The 25,474-nt window shown below is 50.9% G+C and overlaps 1 protein-coding gene across 1 annotated transcript in view; it reads left to right on the forward strand.

Annotated features, from left to right (window-relative positions):
- The first annotated feature begins 5,245 nt into the window (after window positions 1-5,245).
- NHERF1 (NHERF family PDZ scaffold protein 1) overlaps window positions 5,246-25,474 on the forward strand; it is a 31,716-nt gene continuing 11,487 nt past the window's right edge. The window contains exons 1-2 of the mRNA XM_006262450.4: window positions 5,246-5,699; window positions 24,651-24,812. Of these exons, the coding sequence (XP_006262512.2) occupies window positions 5,304-5,699; window positions 24,651-24,812 (558 nt within the window). The 5' untranslated portion in view covers window positions 5,246-5,303. The remainder of the gene's footprint in view (window positions 5,700-24,650; window positions 24,813-25,474) is intronic.

Consider the following 25,474-nt stretch of genomic DNA (forward strand, 5'->3'; position numbering starts at 1 on the left):
CTACAAAAAAGTAGGGTTTGGGTTTTTTTTAATTGCTATAATCTTTGACTGGTCAAAAACTATGCAGTCAATTGACTGGTTAATTGACAACACTTGACCAGTCCATTGACCAGGTCGCCAACCCTACTGTCAGGATCCTGCCCAGAGTGCTCTTTCCCTGGCCGGAGGTGCTGCGAATTTTCTCTCTTATCACAGAGATGAGTTTGCTTCCAATCTTGTTCGCGGGGTGGTCGCTTCCAGAATTAAAGCCCAGTATTTTGGACAGCAGCTGGGTTTGCTCGATCCTTTGTGCAAAGGGGTTTGTGTGGGTTCAGCTCTTCTGCGGGAGTGTGGGGCTGTTCCTAAGCGGCATCTGCATTGCAATGTCCAGTGGGCGTCACTGGTGCAGGTCCCCCTTCTGCCCCAGGTGTCCACTGGGCATTTCAAGAAGTCCAAAGGTGATAGGGGAGAGAGCAAACAGGCCTGTTAAATTAAAACCAACCTCCTCCCCCTGCTGCTGTCATGGTGCAGAGTCTAGCATTCCCCAAATACCTTCTCTTCCCACCAATGAATTGCTGCTGCTGCCAGGCTGATGCTTGCAAAAATAAAATAAAATAAAATAAAAACACCCTAATGTTGGCGGCTTTTTTAATTCTCTTGTAGTTTGCATCCTTAATTGAACAAGCAGCTGCTAAAAGACCCCTGGCGGGGTGACAGACTGGGGAGGGGAGATTGCTAAGGTAGCAAACCATCCTGCTGCTCTCCCACTGACGGGTGTGTAGTGCAGGCTTGGCTCTTCCTCTCTGATGAATTGTATTCTTATCTGTTCCCTGCTGACACCCTCCTTGCCTGACCTGACTTATTTCCCCCCGCACATAAACAAATATTCCTCCAGAGCGCGTTTTTCACTTTAAGAGTACCCCCGAGACTGCAGTCCTTTCAAGGGAGAGAGCTGCTGTGTGCTGGTATAGCATGCCAATGTTCCCCTCTCATTCTGATCCACATAAATAATAGCCTACTATTGCTGCCAGTTAATTGAATTCCTCCCCTAGCTCAGGCAGCAGCACTCTGTTATACCATGCTGAAAGGGTCAGGCCATGAGGATGACCTCGAGTGGGGGATGTTAAAATTGTACTTCCCAAACCTCCTTATAAGGCCATGATTTCCCCACTGCAGCTTACTCAGCACTAAAGCTTTCACGAAGGACTTGCCGTAGAACTTCACCTGCCTTGTAGACGAATGTAAAGGTGACCCCTGCTTGAATATTAACTCAGTGGCAGGGCACTGCTCCGATGAAGCTCACGTCACTGATGGTCCCAGCTAGCACGTGCCATTCTGTGGGGCTCATGAAATAAAGATCAGGCTTCAAACAAACAGCAGTGGCTTAAAAAGAGCTCCTTTCCACGGGGCAGGTACTTCAGGCCTTGCATTTCTCATATGCATCTGTTTGGCAGGAAACAGCTGCAATGTTTCCATCTGTCCGACAGGTGGACAGAAGTGAACCAACAAAATGGGAGCTCGAGACACAGGTCATTAGCGTTTATTGACTTGAAACCTGATGACCAACCTTAACAATTCTTTTCATAAACTCTTGAGGGTTTTTCAACTTCCTTGTTTCTATTCAGAGGCAATTTAAGGCTAAACCAGTAGAGGAAGAAAAAAAAAAGCACCAAACGTGTTTAGACTATTGCTTCTTCGCCCTCCCTGACTGCCTGTACATCCATCTGTCTGCTATTTGCTGCCTGTTCACTTTCAGTTTCAGCTCCGTTGTTGTACATGCAACTATTCCTTGGCAGGTCCTGCAGAAACGGAGGTGGTAAACACTAGTATTGGATCACGGACTACACACAATGTGGTTCGAATGCAGAAAGGAAGCAATTTTGGGAGGGGGGAAAGACATTTTAAAACAATTTCAACTTAAGGGTTACAGGTACTAATAATAACTGCAGCACTGTGGCTTGTAAATGCGATTTTTCAAGTCAAAAGCATTGCGTGGAGAATAATAAATATAAAATAATCGGCAGAAGGAGAGAGCAGAAGGGAAGATGCTGAGAAATTCGGTGGTCTCGTGTTTCCAGACTGCTGCTATTAATTGCTTGCTTCAGTAGAAAAAGGAAAATGAAGTGGAACAGGAGGCATCAGCAAAGGACACCCCATGTTCGCTCTTCCAGTGTATATAGCGAGTAACGTGATCTCTTGAGCCAGAGTTGCTACTCCATCTTCCCTTGTGAAGCAGCAAAGTCGCTTATTCATGTAACTCCCTGACTCTTGGCTATTCTCTGTGTCCATTTTTTCTCCGCAGAAAAGATCAGGCTGATTTCCTAATGGCTGGAGGGCTCTCTCCTGCTTCTCCATGCAGTGGGTTTTATGCATAGCACTACTGACCTCAGATGCCCCAGGAAATTATTTTCTCATATAGTCAAGCGACGTATGAAAAGACAAAGGACCAGGTCTTTACAAGTGTTTTATTTCCTACCTCTCTTTGCGGTCAGTGGGAGTTAGCTGCCTCAATGCCTATAAAAGCCTCATTGAGAGAGTAGTGCAGAGACCCGAGGAATTTGGGGAAAGAGAAAGGAAGGGAAGTGCCCTCAAGAAGAAAACAGTTCAGGGTTCATGTCTTAATTCTCTGCTCGGATCACCCAGAAACACAAACTACCCATCAGTCCTACGAAGGTGAGGTGATCCACTGTGGTACCTCTACCGATCTGAGGCTGCATGAGGAAAAAGGACAGCGTTTTCTGCTCCGGTGACAACTGTGGCTCAAAGTCCATCCTGTGGTTTCATCTCCTTTTCCCATCAGCCTCACCTAAGTGTGCTGGGGAAACAAGCCTCTGGCACTGGTTCAAGTTATGGGATTTGAGTTCCCCTACCACTGCATTACCTCTGAAGGCCTGAGTTCAGGAAGGTCTAGTACAAAGTAGCAAGTTAAGTGATTTCAGGGCCTTTACCCCTTTCTAGTGGATGGCAACCCAAACTAACCTCAGTATAGGATAGACATGGGGGCAGGGTTGGACCCCTCTTTGATTCCTGCTCTACCCACAGTCTAAAACCAGCATTTCTAGCCAGGCAGCAGTAAAGGCATGAATTATCTTCATGGCTCATTGTAATCTACCCGGTCCCTTCAAAACTCTTCATTTCTCTGGTATTAACGACCCTCTCTTTTTTTCATCGTCTTGATATTCCACCAATCAAGCCAGCCTTTGCTCAGCAATTCGGCTGTCTGTAGCTGCTTCTGGTAATGAAGGTCCTATGTCACAACCCGGCTGATGGTCCAATGAAGTTATATTTGTTTTGGCTTCAACCTTAAACTGAATCATGCAGCCCTTAGGCCCCTAGCCTATTAGTAAAACTTCTAGTTTATTTTTAAGTGGAGAAAAAGTGGATGTATTGTTCCTACGTGTGATGATGCATCTTGCCGTCGGCACCCTCTTTTCAAAGTTCGAGATCTGCCCATGCATGAGTGAAATAACAAGCTTGTTTTAGCGGGATGCTCTAGCAGACTGTGCAGAGCCTATTAACAGGATGAAGCCTTTTGATGTGCCATACTAAAACATGGACCAATGCCCACCGCATAGAGCTACGAGCCCCCCCTTTAATAGGGGGGGCTACTAAGGACATATCAGGGATTGCTTGGGACAAACAAAGAAACAAAACGGGCATTTTTTTTTCCAAAAAGATTTATTTCTATATATATAAATATATATATATATATATAACTCTACCTCCAACACTATCAAGCAGCTCCTGTGGTTCACCTGGCAGATCACAGCACACTTGGACAGTTTAAACCATTAAAAGCTCATTACACAGTTTGCACCGCATCTCCGCACACCCATCTCTACACCCATGCCCCCACCCACAACCCTCTTCAGAGGGCCTGCAAAACAGGGACAAGGGCGAAGGTCAAAGGTCTGAAATGAGTTTACTGAAGGGAGACAGCGAGCAGAGCGTGCCGGCCAGTGCTCAGCAGCCCTTGAGCGTGTGCAAGGAGCCAGCGGACGCTGCTCAGCGAAACTGTGCTTGGAGATGTGAACAGAACAGGAACGGGAAGGGGGCTGTGCAATCCCCGGGGGTTCCCCCAGCCAAAGCCTCTTTCCACGTCCAATAGACAGTGGGGTTTTTAAAACTGTAAAAGCTTTTGGAGGTTTTTAAGGCCCGGCTACACAAAGCCGTGCTAGGACGATGTAGTTGGGGCTGGTCCTGCTTTGAGCACAGGGATAGACTCGAATCACTAGATGTGACCTCCCAACCCTCGTGGTCTCCGATTCTGTGGCCAGATTGACCAGGACCCGGAGGAGGTTGACCAAGAGGACTTGGTGGAGCCATGAACGGGGACGTGTAAAGAAAAAAGGTGCAAGGAGGGGGCAGGGGGTCATGCAGCCAGAGCCTCAGCAGCAGGTCTTGGAGCAGTGTCGGCCTTAGGGTTAATGGGGCCCTGGGCAAGAGTCATTCAGGGCCCCTTAGAGGTCAATATTAACCCACCACAGTTGCATCATGGACCTTTTTACTAGTCTTTGGGGGATTTTTTTTTTAAATTTGTTTCCGAGGCCAGATTAGCCAAAACCAATCCCAAATCCAAGAGTCTAAAACCATAAGTGGCCCTACTACTGGCAAACACCCGCCACCCACACCTGGGGCTCCAGATGTTTCCAAATCCTTTGGTGGGCGTCCTATGTACAGGCCCAAGCCCGGAGCCTGGGGGAGTTCGGACGCCCCCGAGATTTGCTCCTTCTCAGCCATCACCTACACGCAGCAAGCAAGGCAGGAAACCCCCCTTTTCCAAAAATGGGGCTTCACGCTGCTGCACCTCGGCAGGGACTGAACCAGAAGAGCAGGATCTTCGCCTATAAAAGGCAGAAGGATTTACATAAATAGCCGAGTGTTAAAATGCGAAAACTTGTGGAAACTACATCCCCCTGCCCCCAAATAGAAGAATAAAAATTGGGGACACCTAAAGTGTGGCCTGGTTTGCCCCCCCCACCCGGAGGAGGCGGAGAAGAGGCTGCAGGGGGCGCCCCGGCAGCAGGGAAACCCAGCGAGCAAGGAGGAGTGGCCCCCCAGAAGCCAGCAGGCCGAGGGGGCTGGTGCCCCAATCGTTGGGGGCGGGGCCTCAGCTTCTCTCATTTGCATAACCCCGCCCAGGGGAGGTGTGTCTCGGATTCGCTGCGGGTTCCAGAGCCTCTTGGGTTCCCAGCTGCGATTGGCTCCTCGCGGCGGCCCCGCCCCCGCTATAAAAGGCGGTGCCGAAGGCGGATCGCCAGCAGTCGGCGGCGGCGGCGGGGCTAGGCGCACGTGGCGCGGGGGGAGCGGAGCCCGCTGCCAGCATGAGCGACGGGGCGGGCGGCGAGCGGGCGGCGCCGCGCCTGTGCTGCCTGGAGAAGGGCCCGAGCGGCTACGGCTTCCACCTGCACGGCGAGAAGGGCAAGCCGGGCCAGTTCATCCGCCTGGTGGAGCCGGACTCGCCCGCCGAGCGCGCGGGGCTGCGGGCCGGCGACCGCCTGCTGGAGGTGAACGGCCACAACGTGGAGCAGGACAGCCACCAGCAGGTGGTCGGCCGCATCCGCGCCGCCTCCAGCGCCGTGCGCCTGCTGGTCGTGGACCCCAGCGCGGACGAGCCGCGAGCCCCGGCCCAGGAGGTGCAGCAGCAGCCGCCGCCGCCGGCGGAGGAGGAGGAGGAGGAGGAGGAGAAGGCGGCGGACGAGCCGGAGCCGGTGCAGCGGGTGCGTGCGGGTCTGGGGTCGCTTGCTCCCTCCCTCCCTCCCTCCCTGCTGCCCCCGGGGGGGCCGCTCTGCCCCTTGCGGGCTCCAAGGCAGAGCTTCCCCGGCACCCGTGGGACCAGCGCGCGTGCAGCCCGCCAGTGCTCAGCGTAGACGTGCGTTTGCTGTCCCCCGGTTGTCTGAGACTGGGGAAATGTGCATAGATGCATAGATTTTCGGGTTGGAAGGGACCTGTTAGATCATCGAGTCCAACCCCCTGCCCTGGGATGAGCCGATCCCCTGTGCCTAATCCTCGGTTCCTGCCTGCCCGGTTCCTTCAGGCCAGGCTGTGCCCGCAGCGGTCTCGTGAAAGCCGGCCTTGGCTTTCCAGAATAGCCAAGGAAGTGGTCACAAAAGTGTGCCAGGTTCGGGCAGCACCGGTGGGGGGAAGAGAGGGTGTCAGGAAATGGTTGCCAGCGTGGTGATCGTGTGAAGTTCGGTGTGTTTGAAAGTAAAAGGGCGTCCGGTTCTCGGGCAGCCCCAGTGCTGGCATCTTTTTGAAACAGCCCGACCTGCTGGGAGAAAGGAGAGGGTTGGAAATCAGCCGTTTCCAGAGAGCGCATCTTTACCTGTTCTCTGTGCGGGGGGGACTTGCAGCCAGGTCTTCTCGATGTGCTTCCTGCCGAAAGGAGAGGGGAGGTGCAGATCAGAAGGAGGGAAGGTGCAGAGGTGCGAGAATCCAGGCTGCGTATCTAGACTGGAGGAGCTGGACTGTTCTCGGTGGTGACAGAGCAAGGAGCGAGGGTCTCAAGTTGCAGCAGGGGAGGTTTAAGTTGGATATTACAGAAAACTTTCTCGCTGGGAGGGTGGTGGAGCGCTGGAACGGGTTACCTAGAGCGGTGCTGGAAGCTCCGTCCTTGGAGGTTTTCAAAACCCGGCCAGACAGAGCCCTGGCTGGGATGATGTAGTTGGGGCTGGTCTAGCAGGGGTTGTACTGGATGTGGTCCCTTCCAGTCCTCATTTTCTATGGTCTCCCTTTGGTGTCTTGGATACCTCTGAGCCTAGAGGTCGATTTCTAGGCTACTTGTTCAAATTACAGCGGGTTAGAAACCAGCACTAGAATTTTTACATATTTTCAAGCACTAACTTTATAGCTTGTTAGCTCTTTTTTGTAGTTGGATGGACATTTTTATCTTGTGATAATTACTCTGCACATGTGGCCGCTCTAGCTTCGTTGCACCATTAACCAGATAATTGTGTGATGATCACTTCGCACATGTACCCGGTCTTACTTTGCACGTGTTACCAGTCTAAACTTATTCCATGTTTAACCAGTGAGTTGCATAATATATGTAATATATAGCAGGGGCCTAGGTGGCACACGAAGAGCCACAGAATAAGCACAAAAGAAAGCCTGATGATGATTCAGAGCTATTAATGTTGCTTTTGTACCTGGGAACTCGGTGTAGAACCAGTGGCTGGGTGGTACTAGGAGCTGCACAAAGTGCTGAAGGAAAACAGACACACCTTCCCTAGTCTCTATTAATAATCTTCAGGGCTAATTATAGATGTAGGACTTCTGCTTTCCCCTCTGCCCACTGTCAAGAGTGTGGCAGCCTCTGTCTTGCTGCATTGCTGAAATAATGATACATCTCAAAGGAGCCAGTTTCTTATCAAGTTTTCCAAATGAGTATATAAAAGGCATGGATGGAGGTTGTCTCTCACCCCTAGGGCAGAGTGATATCTTCTCTGTGCTGGTGGGGCTAACCTCTTGCCATCTCCAGTGTATAAAGACAAGCTTAGCTTCTGCGTCCCCTATTCATATGATAAAGGGGTTTTTTGGCAGAGGGTCGGGGGTAACTAAAAATTGGAGCCTTTGTCAGGTTAAGATGGGGTTTATGGGCACGGGCATAAGATTCCCTAAATGCGTTACTGAGGAGCTACTTAGCTGTGACCTGTAGCCATTCGAAAGAACAAATGACTTGGACCAATTTGGAAATAGTGTGGGAAAACTAAGTCTGAGCAGTGCTAAGTAGCCCTCTGGTAGTGTAGCATGGACAAAGCTACACCACTTCTAGCCTGCGAGGAGGTGTGTGTGGTGTCTTTTAGGACAGCGCTGCTGGGCAGGATAGCATTGCAGTTGAGATGTGTCCTCCTTTATATCCCTTCATACCCCGGTATCGCTTCATATCCCAGTGACGCCTGTCAAAGCTTAAACACAACCCCTCAAACCGTTGATCACAGTCAGGCAGCTGATGTGCTGTAACCACAGATTATAATGCTAACTGCTATTAACACACTATTTTTTTTTTTTCTTCCCCATTTGCAAAATGTGTCAGATTGAGATTGTAATCTTAGCAAGGCTGGGGTTCTCTGTCTGTGCAGTGCCTAAAACAAAGGATCTTTTGTCTTGTAGCTGCCCCCCATCAGAAAATTGAGATGCTTTTAGGGAAGAGGAGTTTTGATCCATGTTGATGCAAGTCTTACATTACAGTATGGAGACTTGTCCAACACCCCTGAAGTGACGTCAGTAATATCCTGTTAGTGGAAATACAGACAGACACATTACAGGGATGTGGAAGGGGATGAGACTGGAACAGAGCAATACCTGGCCTTTACATGCACAAAGCATTGGATGCTTTTCCCTCCCTGGTGGAATGAATTGACCTTTGCACAAGGGAAGAATATGTCCATTGCCGTGGTAAAGAAGTAGGTGTATAGTGCTGAAATAGGGGCGGTGCCTCAATGCGATGCAGTTAATTGGGTTCTCTTCTTTGGGGATGGGTTGGGGGAAAGACACGGGTGTCACAAGTGGTGTGTTTCTTGCTGCTGTAAAAGGCAAAGTACCTTGTGTAGCAATAGCTGAACACTGGGCTTTTTATGGATTTGAGGAGGTTGCCTCGATTACTAAAATCAGGGAGGTCTTTATTGTATTTTTATGGGCTGAAGAAGACTGTTGTGAGCACTTAATTCTCAAATGATTAATAGAGGATGTACTTCAGATAATCTGGCTCCTAAGTGTGAATAGGTTTAACTATTCTCATGCAACTGTGTTGGCCAGAGGGGTCTCGAAGGAGCTATTCTGTCTGCGCACACTTCTGGAAAGCTCTCGGCACCCTACAAATCATCCCTCGTGCTCAGTTAGGGAGTTCTGGACCCGAGGCCCCAAGGAGTGGTCTACAGGGCCCCACTTCTGTTGAAAGCTTTCCACTTGCTAATACCAGAGGATGACCTGTGGGGAGATGGGAAGGGAGAGACATGGGAAGAGTTGAGTGTATTTGGGGCTAGCCTAGTCCTGCTATACAACAGGGTGTTGGCTTGCGTGGGAGAAGGATCTCAAGAGATCATAACAGTGGTAGGAGGGGGTGGATGGACTTTGGTGTCTGTGCTGAGCTGACATTCTTGCTCTCTTTTTTTTCTCCTGCTGAGCATTAGTTCTGTTCCTAGTTCACTTTATTGGACTTTAGCCTGGAGCCGCAACGCATGTTCCTCTTCGGACAGGCTGACCCACTGAGTTGTGTAGCAAGCACTTAGCACAAGTTGTGATGGAAAAATTCCTGCCTTGGGAACAGACCCGTCTTGTTTAGACCATCTCATGACCAGAATATGCAGTTTATGCACCAGACTTTGGATTCTTTAGGGCTCAGGTTGATTTTTTGCCTCTGTTGGGATTCCTTTTTCCCCGCTGGGCTGAGGACAAATGTTTTTGTTCCCGCTACCCTGTTCTTTTTTCCGTATTAAAATGATGCAACTTTTCTCTTGCGTTCATCGAAGGGCAAGAGGGAAAAACCAAAGAACCTGGATTGCTTTGCTTCTGCGCAGGGAGCAGAAATCTGGCAATGCTTGTCACCGATCTGTTGCATGTCACAGCCACAGCGTTCTCCTGTCCTGACAACATGCTCACTGCACCAGGGCAGGGTGCCCAAAGCATTCAGGAACCCAGAGTCCTATTTGCTTTGGGACAAACACATTGTACACTCTTCAGGGTAGGCATAGCACGAGCTTGATAGCCAAGACTGTAAAAGCCACAAGTTGCATTGAATTATGATAGGAAGAGAAAGTAGCTGGACTGCTTGGCTTTGCAAGTAGTTAACTGCTAAACTGATGCCACCTTCCATGCTTCTCTCTAAGGATCCTCTGACAGGTTTTTTCTCTCCTGCTTCAAAGACAAGTTCTCTTCCAGGTCGTGCAAAAAAATTGCACCAGGAATTTCTTCAGTGGGAGGCAGGGACGCTCTTCCTGACCTGGGGTGCGTTGCTCTCGTTCTCTACCACACCCTGGAACCAGCCGGGTAGGGAGGGGCAGGCACAATCCCAAGTCCTGGGAAATAGTGTTCTGTTGTAGCTGGCTACCTGTTCTGTCTGTAGGTACAGAAGAGTGTGGAAGTCCACTCGTTTTGGGTTTTCAGGCATCTTTTGACTGCTGCATCTGGTTTCTTATGATCTTGTTTGGAAAGCACCTCTTTCTCTTATTCCTCAGTTCCTTTGTATTGATTAAATCTAAGGGGTGCAGTTTTCCTGACTAAGGAATCCCATTACATTTGTGTCCACATGCTTCTAAATCCCAGGGGTTGCCCTCTCTGCTAATTGTGGTGCCTAGGACCCCACATCTAGAAGGGGCTGATCCTTCCACCAGGGGTAAACCAGGCTACTGAGACCTCCTGGTCTTGGTTTCAGGATGGGGGCATCAACTTCGCTCCTCCGGGGTCTCTTCACTCGAACTGAAAAGATGCCTAATAACTGTGTCCTGAACTTCCTGCCCGTGACTCGATATACCTTAAAGGCTGAATTGCCAGCAAAGCACTTTGAAGCTCTCAAGTGAAAAGCCTGGTAGAGAGCAGGTGTTAGCCACAAGGTAGGAGAGCTCAACTAACTGCAGATACACAACCAGCTTTGGAAGGAGAGCAAGCTTCAGAGGATGGTGTATATACAGCCTCGGGGGATACAGCCCAAGGAAGACGGAGGTTATCAGGACAGAAAGTCCATGTGGTTCCAGAGGTGGGTGGAAGAGGCAGACCGGCCACCTGAGAGGTGACCACAATCAGTGCTGGTAGCAAACTAACCTAGAGAGAGAGACCCAAACAATTCTTGCCCAGACATGAGCTTTTCCTAGACCAGGGCATGGGGCCAGAAAGACGAGACTTCTCTCCTTGCCCTCTCCAAGCTGTGAATAGTAGCACTTGTCTTATGGAAATGATAGTCAGCAAGGTGATGGACCAACGAGATTCCCTTAAGACCTTAATGGACAATCCAGTGCCACGACGCAGACTCGGCCTGTTCAGCGTAAGCGATAAAACAGTTGTTCTTCCTTCCCCAGAAGAGGACATGGGTGCTTGAGAAACAAGCCAGACACTACAACTCATCCAACGCAACTGAGGGTCAGAGTTGGTGGGTAGCGGGAGCCCTCATCCAATGTGAGCTGGGACTGGCACCTGTCCAGCTCTGGACCACTGGGGTCTGTTTGGGGTGGTTCTCCACCCTGCATGGGTGCCTACAAAGCTTCCTTCAAGAGCTGCATGGGAAGGAGTGAAGTGTTAGCACTGCCCTGGTGTCTGGCAGTGAGACAGGCTCTGAGTCAATTTTGCCACAGGGAAAGCCAGGCTGGAATACACATTGCACTGTTTGTTCAGTATCGATTGAATTATTGGCTTAGCAAGGTAGAGTAAGGCAAAACCACCCCAGCGATCTCTTCCATTCAGAGGTCTCCCTTTCCATCGCAGCATTAGATGGCATCTAGAGCCACGTTTTTGAGGGAGCCCAGCATCCCCCATCAAAAACCATGATCTGCAGAAATTCTCAGCCCTCCAGTCAAATGCCTCTGGGAGCTGGAGCTCTCTTGAAATTCTGACTCTTAAAATTCAGAGCTTGCAATGCAAGCGGCCTTGGGTGGCGTGTGTGGAAAGGGGCTCCTTTTATAATGGCACACAGGCCTGTCTGTTCTCATCTCCGCTTGCTGGCAGAGACTCAAGAATGGCTCATCTGCCCCCACCCCTCCCTTGGCAATTAAAATTGGAAATAAATGTCTGAGGAGAGGGAAGAAACTCTGGAACCAGGCACTGGGGGAGAAGAATCCAGCCGCTCTGCTAAAACACCTCAGCTGATTAACTTCGGGCTCTGGGAGGGATGAGGAGGAAGAAGCTGAGTGGGAATTATCTGGCTCTTTTTGGGGTTGTCGATGGGACTCTACATATTGTTTCTCAGCTGGGAGATTTGCATGTGCCAGAGTCCTATTTGCTTTATTGGGCTGGACTTGCCTTTATTTGCTTAACAAGCTTGAAGCATGCTCTGCCAGGAAGGCAGGCAGTCAGACAGAGTGGTTGGTGCTCTGTGGGCTTTATTCAGTGGGGGGAAGTAGGGAGCCTTGAACCTGCTGGAGCAAAATGCAGAGAGGAGGTCTGTGCTTCCGTGTTCCCACTGCCCCCTCAGCAAACACACTTGTGCTATTGTCCAGTTCCCGTCACCGTCTCCTGCTATTGCATGACTGCTTGGACCAGAGTAAACATTCCTCTTTGTATTAACTTGGGGCTCAGATGGACATAGGCTGTTCCCAGTAGAAGGTCTCAGGAGCCCTTAAGGTAGCAGAAGCCAGGTGGGTGCGGGGACAGGCTTTGTGAATGGGTCTCTTGCAACATAATTCTAGTCCTTGTAGCTCTCCTCTGGGGTGTGGAGGTTGTGGAAAAAACTTCCGATTGTGGATTTGATTAAGCTTTGCATATTTAGTAATAGCCACTTCTGTGGCACTCATCTGCCTAATCATAATCATCACCACAGTGCTGGAAAGCCCTAGACATTGATCTCAACTTCATTATGCTCAACACTGGACAAGCACAGGATAGCTTCCCTCAAAGATCTCAGTATAAGACAGGGGCAGGCAATTATTTTGGGTGAAGGGCCACTTACCGAGTTTTGGCAAACTATTGGGGGCCGCATTTCCCTTTCCGACGCAGGGAAGCAAGAACAGCCCTGTGGTCCCAGGCCAGAAGCCTCTGCTAGGCAGGGGTTTCTGGTTGGGGGGTAAGGGCTGGGCAGACTTTGCTGCTGGGTCCTGCCACTAGCTTCCTCTGGGTCCTACTGCCCCAGACTCCTGTCATCTTTGACGGGCAGCTAAAAGCAAATAAATATTAATTTTCTAATTTTTTAGGGGCCCTGCAGGCTGCATAGAATGGCCTGGCAGGCCAGATCTGGCCACCTGGCTGTATTTTGCCCACCCCTGGTATAAGATGAGAGAACAGATGCAGGCACACTGAAGGGCTGGCATGTGATTCTTTCTCCAAAACAGGGGTGTTAACATTGAGATGGGAGTGGAATGACTGGATGGCCCTGGGTGAATATCGAGGGGACCTCTAACAGGGGACTACTCGTTAGGAAGCTGGCAGAAAGTTTTGGTGCTTGGACATGTACAAGGAGACTGGACAGAAGCCCGGAAGAGGGATGAGTTGGATCTCCTCACTGGCTATAAATGTTCAGTTCATTTTGCCTATCGCCAAAAGACAGCTTTTTGTCTATGTAGCCCACAATGCCTAGATAAGAGTGTAGAGCAGGAAGTGAGGAATATGGCACCCAACTGAGATGCTAGAGTGAAGAGCCAAGTGGTGCTGGACCCTCTGGCATGGACTTGAGCACTGGGAAAAGTAATGTCCTGAAAGATCTCCTAGCAGTCAGGAACATGTAACCTAATGCAGAATTCAGACCCAGCTAACCTGTGGGAGCTAGAAAGGGAGTCCAGCCGCTTTGAGGGAACAAGGGAGGACATGGAAGATGCCTCGAAGAGCTCATCTGAGCCCAAGGCTGAGAAACGCATCCTACCCGCTTGCTTCTGTGCCATGTATGCTAGTTCCCACAAATGAGGCGCTGCCAGTGCCTTGGTCAGTGCTGAGCACGAGCTCCAGTGATCTTGGGAGTGCTTATTGGGGCTGATGCATGGTGCCACCCAGCCTCAGCCCTGGGACTGAGCATTCTTCTTAGTAGCAACCCTGGACTCAGCAACAAGGTGGAGTAGAGAAGTCTAAAGTAACCAAGGACCCCGAGTCTCACTTGAAGAAGTGACTTAGACACCCAGGAGGACTTGAGTTCCTAAGTGATTTAAGCCCCTGCTGGCACTGACATCTGCTCCAAACAGGAGTATGCTTTAAGATGAGCTGCAAGACTCCCGGGCACTTTGGCTCTCTGTGCAACATAGAGGGTTGCAGATGATCTACCAGATCCCATCAGTGTGTGATCACCCCCCAAGAGGGTTCAGCTCAGCCTGATGTATCTGTTATCCCCTGAGTGCCAGCTGGCTTATAAATTCCTGTCCCCTGCTCAACAGGTCCAAAGATGTCAGTCTCCTTTGGGGATTTTACAGTATCCTATGAAGTGGCTCTTCTATTATGCACATGCAGTGCCCTGAACTTGAACATCTGCTCCTGCAACTCTAGTGACTTTACAAAAAGTTCACCTCCCCACCCCCACCAGCCATGTGTTCGTTGGCAAGGTGCAGCGATCCAAACTCATGATGATTGACCCAGCAAAAATACGGCTGTGAGCTCTGAACTCCTGCAGTCCTCCTTTAAGCAGGTCTCAGGGGCCTGCCCTTCTGTTTTCACTTCCAACACCTCTCAAAGTGGCTGGAAGCAGCAGGTGCGAAGCACTGAAACTGAAACTCGAGCCCTTGAGAATCTAACGGACTGGCAGAAGCAGCCTGTTAAGCAGCTCCGGGTCCCCAGAGCGGAGACAAGCCCAGCTCTTCTGCTTTTGTTACCTTCGTTCTCCAGGGAACGGACTATTCTTCGCATAATGATAATGTTCGGCAGGCCTGCTGCTGAGTCAGCAAAGCAGACAAGCTGCCCCGGGGTGACAGCAGGGTGGGTCTTTTTGGGTGATGAACTGCTGGTCTCGCTCCGATGATGCTGTGTGTTGAGGGGGGGATAGGGACACGTCCCCTCCCTGAGACTGCCTCTGCTGAAGCCTTCTAAGCAGCTAACTGACTTGCAGCGGCAGGCAGCGCTCAAGTTTCTGTTCCCAGTGTCGCGCTTCCTGCGACGGCAGCAGCACGTGGGCGTTTCAAATATGTTTCTTGAAAAACCGCATGCTGCTTTCTGAGCAGCCGCCAGCTGCCAAGGCCTCTGCATCCTGATGCAGCCCAACTTCGCCCCAACTTGTGAGCAGAGAGTGGGCAGGCTTCAGCGGCAGCAAAGATTTCAACAGCAGCCTTGATTCGACCGGTTCAGTTTCCAGGGCTCTTACATTTTAGCCCCTTTGTACTGTATATCAGGTGTGTCAGAGATGTGCCCTGCAAGCCAGATATGGCCCATGGAGCTGTCATCTGGCCTGTGGAGCTGGCTGTGGGTCAGAAATCTGGTGCAAGGAGGAGTAGCTGCTAAATTTCCAGCCCCGTTGGCCAGACTCTGCAGCCCCATGGTCCAGATCCAGACTGGCACCGCACCACTCATCTGCCCCAGCCATAAGCAATCCCACAGGGTAAAGTAGCAGTGAGTTTCCTGCAAGGCCATAATTTGAGGGGTTGGGCTGAAGGTGAACTGCTGATTCGGAAGTTGGGAGCTGGGAAAGTTGGTGAAATCTCTACGGGCCTTGATTAAACTTCTTCCAGACTCCCTGCCCATGTGGTGGGAGACAGGGAAGAGAAGAAATGCATCTCCAATCAGTTTGACTTCTCAAATCATGTATACAGAGACCATTTGATCTGGTAGGAGTCAAAGCCAGTCAGCCAGGGGAATCGGAGACCTACCTGCACTCTGGTGTCCTGGCTGCACTGGGGGACAAAACATCTGCTAGAGGCCCAAGGGTGGCCTGGCAGAGAAAGGCCTTTAAGATATTAGCAAAACCTATGCCATATCCTACCTCTAGCAACTGCATGGCTTGGATTCTCAACACACTTGCTTGTACAGCTGCAAATTTTTCTGGCATTCGGCGTTTGAAAATTGTTTACGATGAGATTGCATGTCTGTGCATGCTGGGGCTTGAAGCGTGGCTCGTAGAAGGATAGGTTTGCTCACTATAAATCGTGGGTACGTGTGATCTATACCAGCATCATGGATCCTTTAGGCTGGACGTCCTCCTACCCTGAGAATAGAGGCAGAGCCCTTGGCTCTGTCTTGCATGCAGTCAGTTGTATTTCTTGTTGATAGCTGGAAGGAAGTGGGGGGGGGGGGGGGGTGAGGGCAGGGAAGACGGGTTGCTTTCCCTTTTGCTGTGTGCTGCAAGCAGCAATGGCTGTTATCAACGGGAAGGCAGTTTTGAGGCTTTCTTTTCTCTCCTGATCAAACTGCTGCAGACCCAGGACATGAGTAACACACCCCCTATCAGCCTTCTTGCTGCCCACTGCATTGCACTGGGCTTTATCACTAGGCATCATGAGCTCCCAAGTCCCAGATGTGGAGGAGCGGCCTGAGGTGGGCAGGAAGAGCCAAGCGCCTGCTTGGCAATGCAAACCTTTATTGTATTTTTGAAGGAACTTGTTCAACTTGTTTAATTTCTTGTTAAGGAATGTGCCCCCGAGAGCCTGGCATTGTAAGAGGATTAGTATAAAAGCCAGGGCAAGGTGAAGGATGTTGTGGGCTGAGTTGGGGGAACGGATGGGGGGGTCAGAAGGTGTTTCCCGGTATGCGGGGGAGGGCATGCACAGAGGAAGGGTGGACCCGTGCACAAAATAGAGCAGTAATTCAGGAAAACGGGGCGGGGGTGGGGGAATCTACCTTTCAACTCTAAGCTCTTTTTGGGGAGGGCCTGGTATTGAAGACTGTACAGCGCCCAGCAAAGTGGCTCTCAGTCTTTTTGGACTTAAGGCACCCTGTCATTGGACTGGAGGCCCCTCTGTCACTTTAGACAATTGAGTGGCACCCACTTGCAAAAATGAATGTGTGCATTACAGTGCAGAGGGGCTGGGAAGTGGGGGGGGGGGAGGGGGACAAGTCTGAGCCTGCTTTTATCTATTTAGTTTCTCTGCTTAAGATAAGATTTTCAGCGCCCTGGTTGAGAATCACTGGTCTAGCACGACCAGGGACACTGATCTTAAAGAGACCTTTAGACTTCACTGTAAATGGCAGCTTTAGACCTCCAGTAAGGAACTGTCCAAAGCAGAGGTGTCCTTGGCTCCCCTGACATCTGCATTATGGCACTCTGCATTTATCAAATGCAACTCAGCATTTCTAACAGCCCCTTGCACCTTCTGTACCCTGGGACAGGGTAATCGAAGGCCAGTGGGATGCATCTTTGCAATGCAAAAGTCACTAGAAAATGCACACAGCTTGACTGGAACAAGGAAGGGATTTGTGTGCGTCAAGGCTTATTCTGCATTTGTTGTTTTAATTGAATTAAATTAGGGGTCCAGGGACTGTTTGCTTTTGAGCATCCCAAGTGATGATTCCTGGGATCACAAAGGTGGATTGAAAGCCCTGTTTAAAACAGAGCTTTAGTTAATGAACAGTTTCTGTACACAGCAGGGGCGACTTCTTTATCAAGCGTGTTAATGGAAAGTCAATAGGTATCAGTAATTAAGGGAAAAGGAAATTGGTCTTGGTAGCAGCTGAAGGTACTACAAAGGAACTTAGACCTCTCTTTGATGAAAACCTAATCTAGGATGTCAGGAATTGGTCCAGGTGAGACCAATGGGCTACTTGACAGGAGCTGGTACCAAGTACTGCAAAGGATGGCTACTCCACATGACTCGCTTATTCCTTGGTACTGTGCATTTTGGTGTACTGTGAGGCTAGGAAGTGCATTCATCCATTTGCTGATGGGGACCCGAGGTGCAGAGAATAAGCAACTTGCCCAGGATCAGGCAGGAAATCTGCCAGATCAAGGACTTGAACCCATTCTAAAGTCATAGGGCACCCATACACGTCTCAGACCTCTGCTCTGATGCATGCTAATTAGCACACTAATAGCACGCGTCAGAGCCGACTCAGTTAATGAAGGCTGCTGGAGCGTGCTAATTAGCACACTCCAGCAGCCTCCGTGGTATGTGTATTCAGCATCCCTGCGTTTCAAAATAGCATCAGCGGTGCTTTAACCAAAGCTCCTGCCACCATTTTGAAGTGTGGGACACTGAATACACATGGGGTTGCAGGCACTTTAGCAGAGCCGCTCTAATTACAGTGCCCTCCACCCCCGAGCATGCGTATAGACACCCATAATGACTGGCCCATCTTTCTCCTCAAAGGAAGGGGCTGAACCGTGTCATGGGGAGGCGTGGAACAAGCCACCTATAGTTTATGCCCTGAATCGGGAACGTTGTAACGGGATTTAACTTGTGTAAATGGGGATATCGTCAATCATCCGGTCTGTTAAACCCTGCTTAGCTTCTCCAGGGGGGAGTTGTGAGTGCCTGGAGTCCTTACGCTGTGCAGCTCGGGCAGGATATATGGGGGACAGACTAGAATATGGCAATTTTGGATCCCGGCTACAGTAGGGATGCCTGTTTGCTGCACAGTTTAAGACCTCTTCCTGCTATATATCAGGGTATAAACCTGAGCCCATTATGGGTTGGTATCAATTTAAAATCCTTTTTAGATTTCCTGTTGCCTGCATCCATTGGAAGTCAATGGGGCAGGTGAAGCCCGATCGATCTCTTGAAGGAGGTGCTTGTCACCCTTTGGGACAGCTGCGGTACTGTGTTAGTCCTGTTTGTACAGCACCAAGCACAGCCTGGTCCTGATCCAGGGCTGAGGCTCTTAACACAGTATGCAATATGAGTCATAAAGAGCACCGCTTGGGTGTTCGTTACAGTGTCGGCTACTGTGAGATGAGTGCGGAGCTCTGTCTGGCCAAACACCTTTCATTTTGAAGAAGAGCCAGAAACCCCCCTGTCTGAGCATGGCACGGGGCAGCTGCTTTGAATGAAAAGGCCCAAGACCGAGGAGTGTGGAAAGCTAAAAACTCCAACCTAACTTCTCACCCAGAGCTGCCTCTCTCCTCATCTGGGTTTGGGTGTTTCCACGGCTGTGTCAGCTGGGGCTTTGCTCCTGCCCGGCTGCAGCAGCACTCAGGTATGCTCCACGTGAATCTGGAGGCAGCATGCCCAGAAAGCTGGTCTCCAGGTGGACCTCAGCATTGTCTAAAGGTCACCCTGCCCCAGGGCTGCTTAGATTTAGGGCTCATTTGTGGTCCCCCCCACCTGCCCAGCATGGGTTCCTAGCTTATCCCGATGTGCCACCTCCAAGCTGTGCAGGGGACTCCCCTGGCAAGAAGGACATGGTGGCAGGCTGTGCTTATGTCTCCAGCACCTGCAGACCGGGGAAGAGAAAGCTGGGTTTTCTCAGAGCAGTCAGCTTGCAGAGGCCGAGTGGTCCAGGTGGTTTCTTGGCCTTAAAGTGAGGGTGGAGGTTGGTTTAGTGCCTGTGTGTGGGAGGGAGGGAGGGAAGAAGGGGGGTTGTCCCACCGTCTCGCCTCTGAAATCCCCAATTCTCTTCTGTTCTGAGGCTGAATGACAGGAGTTGAGAGAAGCATTGGACAAATGCTTCCTCAAAGGGAGCAAGATGCTGGGGAGTGACCGGGGCGAGCTTGGCACCCATGAATGGGTCCCATGATCCAGGGACCAGGCCGGGTTGGGGGGGATGAATGAGTTTCCTGGATAGAAGGGAGCTGGAATGAACTTTGCAGCTGGTAATAGAGATTCTCAAATGCTTCTTGCTTTGTAAATTTGTCCCCTTCAAAGGGACCGTTGAGCCCTGTCCCCTGCTGGGCTGGCCTCTTGTGAGGCCTGAGTTAATGAGGGAGCCTGCCTTTCAGGGGATGAGGCTTAATGAACGTAGTCGAGCCTGTTCCTGTGTGAAGTCCTCTCTCTCCCCCGCACCTCCCAGCCCTAAGCCGGAGCTTTGGCTCCAGGGCTCTCCCATTGAAAGGAATAGCCCGGCCTCCGAGCTTTGTTTGAAGTTATTCTTGTGCAGTAACTTGCCAGCTGAAGTGGAGGGAAGGGGGAGAAGAGAGACAGGAGCCTGTGCGGAGTGGAGCAAACTGTGGCAACAAGCTGGGGCAAGAGAGCTGCTACATGCAACCTCTTGCTCTGCTCTGGTTTGCTTTTGAGGCGGCTGCGGGTCTTGTTTGCACCTAGTCGACCGAGTCGGTGCTTTGCAGCTCTTCTGTCGCGGTCCCAAGTGTGTCAGCCAGCTGCCCTGGAGAACTTGGTTTCCACCTCCCGCAGGGGAGCTGAAGGAGGACGGCTTCTTTTCAGCCATCACCCGGGATCCCCCGATTGGTCGTCAGGGGCGGTCCTTTCTGCTAGGAGCTGTCTGAGGGTTACTTGATTTTTCTGGGTCTTAAGAATAAAAAGAAACTGGCCTCCAGTGCCCTGGCGAGCATCAGGATGTATTTTGGGATCGTGGCACCACTCATTCAGGTGATGGTTGATGTAGAGAACACGTCCCCCAATAAGATTGAAGCTGCTGAATCCCTATTCGGATAAATGAGCAGCTGAACTAAAGGGATAAAGGACCGAGCCCGTACTAAGGAACTCAAGGCGAGCCAATTACTGCTATCGCTGCTTAAGTAGATGCAGAAGTATGATGGGTATTTAGGTCAAGGCAATTAGTCACACTCTGGTCCAGAAGGTGACAGCAGCTTGGGATGGGGAATGATGCTGAAGTCACTGAGCAAACCTGGGAACCAGCCCACGGCCTCTGATTGTATCGGCCTATGCAAGTGGGAGCAGGCTGTGTTATCACTTCGCTATCTAAATACGACTTTGCCCAAGGTGTTTCTGCACACGCTAAGGACACGCAGATGCCACCTGAAGATGACGCCGACGCCTTTCGTACCTCTAAGGCACGCCCTCTGGTCTCAGGCGTGTGCCTGTGCCTGTATTTCTTCAGAGCTGGTACCCTGCCAGTCGTCATTCCTTTAGTCTGAGTCCTGAGCTAGAGCATCCACTTGACTTACTCCGCAGATCCACCTGGGTTCAGCACCTATCGTCTTCCCTTTGGGAGCTTGCAATCACTGGCAAAGGTAGCGCTCGAGTCAGCATCCCTAAGACAAAGGCATTTGTTGTAACCGTAAGGACAGGCGCTGCACAACACGAACAGGATTTTAAAGGCAACAAAAATCTACATCAGTATTTGCATCATCATCTAGCCCATCTTACCCCACCAACCTGCTGATCTTCAGTCTGTATTCACCACCGCTCTCCGTCCCCTAATCTTGAATCCCAAGTACTTTGCTCTCAAATTCGTGGACTTGCTGAAGGGGGTTGAACAAGAGCATTGAGGCCCATAATACTTGCATTGTCTCTTAGGCGTGTGTTGAGAAGTGTATGTCTAGTTCCACCTCATCCTTTCACCCAAGGCCTATTCCGGGTGATTGCATGAACTCGTTTCATGCTACCGGGAGATGCTACAATAATTCAGTGATATACTGCACTCACAAAGTATTATAACTGGTGACTTTTTTGTTGTCAGTGGCCATGAGGAATTTATCCTTGGTAATCTTGGGGGGGAGTATGGGGTGGGCAATTATTTTGGCTGGGGGGCCGCTTCATGAGTTTTGGTGAGCTGTGGAGGGCCAGAAGGGTAACCCTGCCCCTTGGCAGGTGCCCCACCCCCTGGTTGCCATTTTGGGAGTGGAAGTCCCACCCCTAATCCCTGACTTTTACCACCGGAAGTCCCTCCCCCTTGCCCCAAAAGTGCTTATTTGGGGAGGAGCGGTGCATCTTGTATCTGGGGGAAAAAACCCAAATCATACTGAAAACCAAACATCAACTGTAACATTTTAATTTTATTTCAAAAAATATTTTTGTCCTGATATACGAGTGTTTGCATAGTGTGTATAGAGGTGACTGCATAATAGCTCAAATAAAGTGTTGCTCTTGTACATTGTGTGTTGGGGGAGGGTTTGGGGGTGTGTGTGGTTGGGGGGTGCTTGGGAGGGTGTGGGTGTGAGGTTTTGAGGGAGTGTGGGCAGGGTGTGGTGGGGTGTGCCACGTGCAGCTCCCAGGACTTGGCTGGGAAGCAGGAAGCAGAGCCGACCTGGCTCCATCGTACAGGACTCCCCACCACTCCCAGCGAAGTCCCGGGAGCTGCACCTGAGCCGTGGGGAGCCCTGTGCAATAAGACTGGGCCACCCCAGGCTCTGTGCTCCCTCTGCCCCACTGGGCACGAGTGGCGTGCTCCTGCCAAGCTGCAGCTTCCTCCCGCCTGCCCCTACTTCCCTACCTGCTGCCCAGCAGTACCCTACCTAGACTCCAGGCAAGCAAACTTCTAGTATCGGGCTTCCCTTCACCAGAGATAATGATAATTGGACAACAGAGAAAAATTACCATTTTGGGGCCCCCTTTCTCTTCAGGCCCTGGGTGGCCGCCTGGTTTGCCCACGGCTGTGTCCAGCTCTGCTACCCAGAACAGGGACGGGAGTTGTCGTCACTGGAGGCTGGGGGCACTGGCAGGCTGGCCAGATTCCCCAGGCAGCAGCAGCAGCCCTGCCGGGAAGCTGTGCATGCTGGCCAGGGCCCTCCCGCGCACAAGGTTGTGAGCATAACACTTTGCCCCAGGCAGGAGTGAGCCCATGTGGAGTTCAACAGGGGCAGCCACAGGAGGGACCAGAGACAATTCATTGGCTAGCGCCTGCCTGCAAACCAGATGAAATTGCCTGGTGGGCCCAATGTGGCCCGCGGGCTGTATTTTGTCCACCCCTGATTTAAGAGGTCTTGAGTATGCTTCTGTCAGGCTCTGCTTCAGACAGAGTTTTGACTTCCTGATAATTGCAATCAAGAATGGCCAAAAGGTGTGGGGAGCTGCTCCTTTAGGAGGATGTTGGAAGAGTTAGTTGTGCTGCACGGTCTGGCATTAGGCAGAGCCCATCAGTTAGAACTCGGTGAATGCACCAAATCTCTGTCGGCCTCTCTGGCTTTGAGTGATCTCTGAACACCCAATCGATGTGTGCGGGGTGAACTTCTAAATGCAAGAGAATAACCTTGTGGTGTTGTGAGAATGTCCTAATGCTCAGGCTGACTGCACTATAGTTCAGCTTGGTTTCAAATGTTTCAATGCCTGAGGGTTTTCACCTGGTAGAAAGGGCACGGACTTGGACCTGGAGCACTTGGTTCATGTCTAGGCTCTTGCCCTGGGCAAGGTAGAAGATGGTGTGGGACATGTTTTACCATCTATAACATGGTATGTCCCCTGGGGTGGTGCTAAGCATAATTAATAAGTGAGGAGATTTGATGACATCTGGTTATGTAAGTGATTTATTTGCTTCTTGCCAAAATACTGGTGGATGGTTTCAGGATGAGTAACTGGCTGGCCTAGTTTGGTGGGGTATGAATGACTCTCCATCTTTCCCCACCCATGTCCTGCTCTGAGCTGACTGTAAATATAGTACTGCTTTCAATAAACACTAACTTGGCTTCAAACCACACACCCATCAGACAGGGCACATCAGTCTTGTTATAGCCTGCAACCTGATTATTGGTTTGCAACAGAAAGGAACTGGAGGGCACTGGATGTGAGGAGGGACACTAGAAAATCAAGCGTCGTCTTCAGCAGAGGTGCTAGTGCCCATGGGGTAGCTAAGTCTAAGGTCTTGCTTTGGAGATGACTGGCAGGTGGACCTGTGCCATGCCACAGGATGTTATGGGCCCGTTCAGATTTGTGCTGGTCAGAGGAGATGCCAGGTGAAAACCAGTGGAGTTTTTGCTACCCTATCTCCGAAGTATCTTGGCACTTCCCAGATACTCAAGAGGAACAACATTAAACTTGCACTTCCCACCCTCCTTGAGCAAGCTTTATTAGGCAATAAGAGGCTACTGGGCTGTGTGTGTCAATAGCTTGCTGAAGGGAAGCCACATTGGGGAAATGCTTTGCATCTAGTTCTGGAAGCGGTAGTAAGGCCTGGGGTTCTCAGGCCTCGGGCCTAACTCCTGTGACATTTCTGCCCCCGTGTCCTGGAGAACGCTCCCTGTGGCTGCTCAGACGTTGGCACTGCTGGTAGAGCGCTACACTTGAGGGAGGTTGTGAAGTGAAGAGCTTGAACTGCTGGATGGGTGGTAGGGGGCCCTGCTGACATGACCCCTTCCTCCTGGTTGATTTGTGGGAGGAGGATGCAGGATGATGGGAGCTTGGTGGGACAGGGAGGATAGGACAGAAAAAAAAAAGGGGGGGGGGTGTTTCTTGACTTGATAGAGCACATTTCTATGGGAGAGGTCCATGGAGAGGTGACTGTGTTAAATGCAGACTGGAACATTTGTGTGTCCCTTGGTTTCATGCAACACAGACAGTGGTCCTTTAAGGCTAGTTTTGAGACTCAGCAACTGACTGCTGGTAAGAATTGGACCAAGGACGTGGTGCCTGTATCAAAGGGAAGGTGCATATGTGAATAAGGAGGCTGAGATCTGCTCCAAGTGTGGTGTGTGAAGGAGCTCCTGGATACAGTGAAGTCTTCTGTGTGACCCAGCCTTCTGCTCACTCTGACCATGTGAAGGGCAGTGCTGAAGTGATGCCTGCTCATGACGGGGAGGTGCCAGGCCTACCAGCTGAGTGTGCTGCAGTCACTGGAAGTTCCTCCAAAGAAATCCCTGGTGCCCTATAATCCATTTGGCTTCAGCAGCTGCAATTGCCTGTGGTTTCAAGGCCAGGCGGGTGTGCCGGCTTCTCCACCCTCATGTGGCAATTGCTTCCAAAGCAATTTGGGAGAAGTACTCGGATATCAAAACAGGCATCATCAGCCCTCTGGGATGGAGAAGGGCAGCATGGAGGTGTCACTATATCCTGCACTTTGTCCTTTTAAATGCTTAATCATCAGGGTGGGGGGTGAGACTGATCTCTAACTAACTGGATCTGTTTTATAGACAAGATGCCTTGCCCAGTGCTATATACCTAATTGGCGTCCCAGCCAGGAAGGGAGCATGCTGTTCTGTTGCCCCATCTGGTGTCGAGTCAGTCTCGGTATCTAGCTGTTTAGGGTGGTGGCTCTTGTTTTTTGGGGTGTGCAAAGAGGTAGCGAATTAGGTGATGCCAAGCAACAACATTCACACTCTGTCTCCTTCACTGCAGAAAGAGCTGCGGCCTCGTCTGTGCCAGATGAAGAAGGGCTCCAACGGCTACGGGTTCAACCTCCACAGCGACAAAAACAAGCCTGGTCAGTACATCCGTGCTGTGGACCCAGACTCCCCAGCTGAAGCCTCGGGACTTTGCCCCCAAGACCGCATCGTTGAGGTATGCTCTGGATGAGGGGGGCAACTAGGAGAGAGGATGAACGGTTGAACATGTGAAAGCAGGTCACAGGATGGGATGGGGGTGGTCTCTGAAGGATGGGATGGGGGTGGTCTCTGGAAGACGACATGGGGCTGGAGATTTGTAATGGAGATGCTTCATGTACTGGTGCCCCTGGGAAATTCATCCTCTTTAGTGTGAGCTGAAGAGAGCTTATATTTCATCATCCAGATGAGAGTTCGGTATCTAGGAATAGCCTCCATGGGTTGGGCAGAAAGCTCTGGAGCATTGGTCTCTCACGTGCCCTGTCCCCTTGTCCCTCTCCACATGCACCAGGCCTGGAAATGAAGTAGCTGGACTGTGGTGCCAGTGCCGGAAGCTGAGATCTTGAACAGCGATGGAGGGGTCCCAGAGCAACTGCATCATCTCACCCCTGGGTTTGTGGGGAGAAGGCTTCAAAGACTGCTGTGGGATTGTAAAGACTAGGCTGGTCTCTGGCCTGTGTTGTGACCCTGACCTATGTGTCCTACTGCCATAGCCAAATCCTCTGAGGGCCTTACTCTCTCCTTTGTCAGTGCCCAGGTCAGGTAATAAGCCTGGAGCCCTTCAGCCCCGCCTGCAAGAGGATGAATCTCCAGGGAGACCCATTCTGTCTGTTTTCTAGG

The sequence above is a fragment of the Alligator mississippiensis genome, chromosome 8 (genome assembly GCF_030867095.1).
Source record: "Alligator mississippiensis isolate rAllMis1 chromosome 8, rAllMis1, whole genome shotgun sequence".
In the NCBI taxonomy this organism is placed as follows: Eukaryota; Metazoa; Chordata; order Crocodylia; family Alligatoridae; genus Alligator; species Alligator mississippiensis.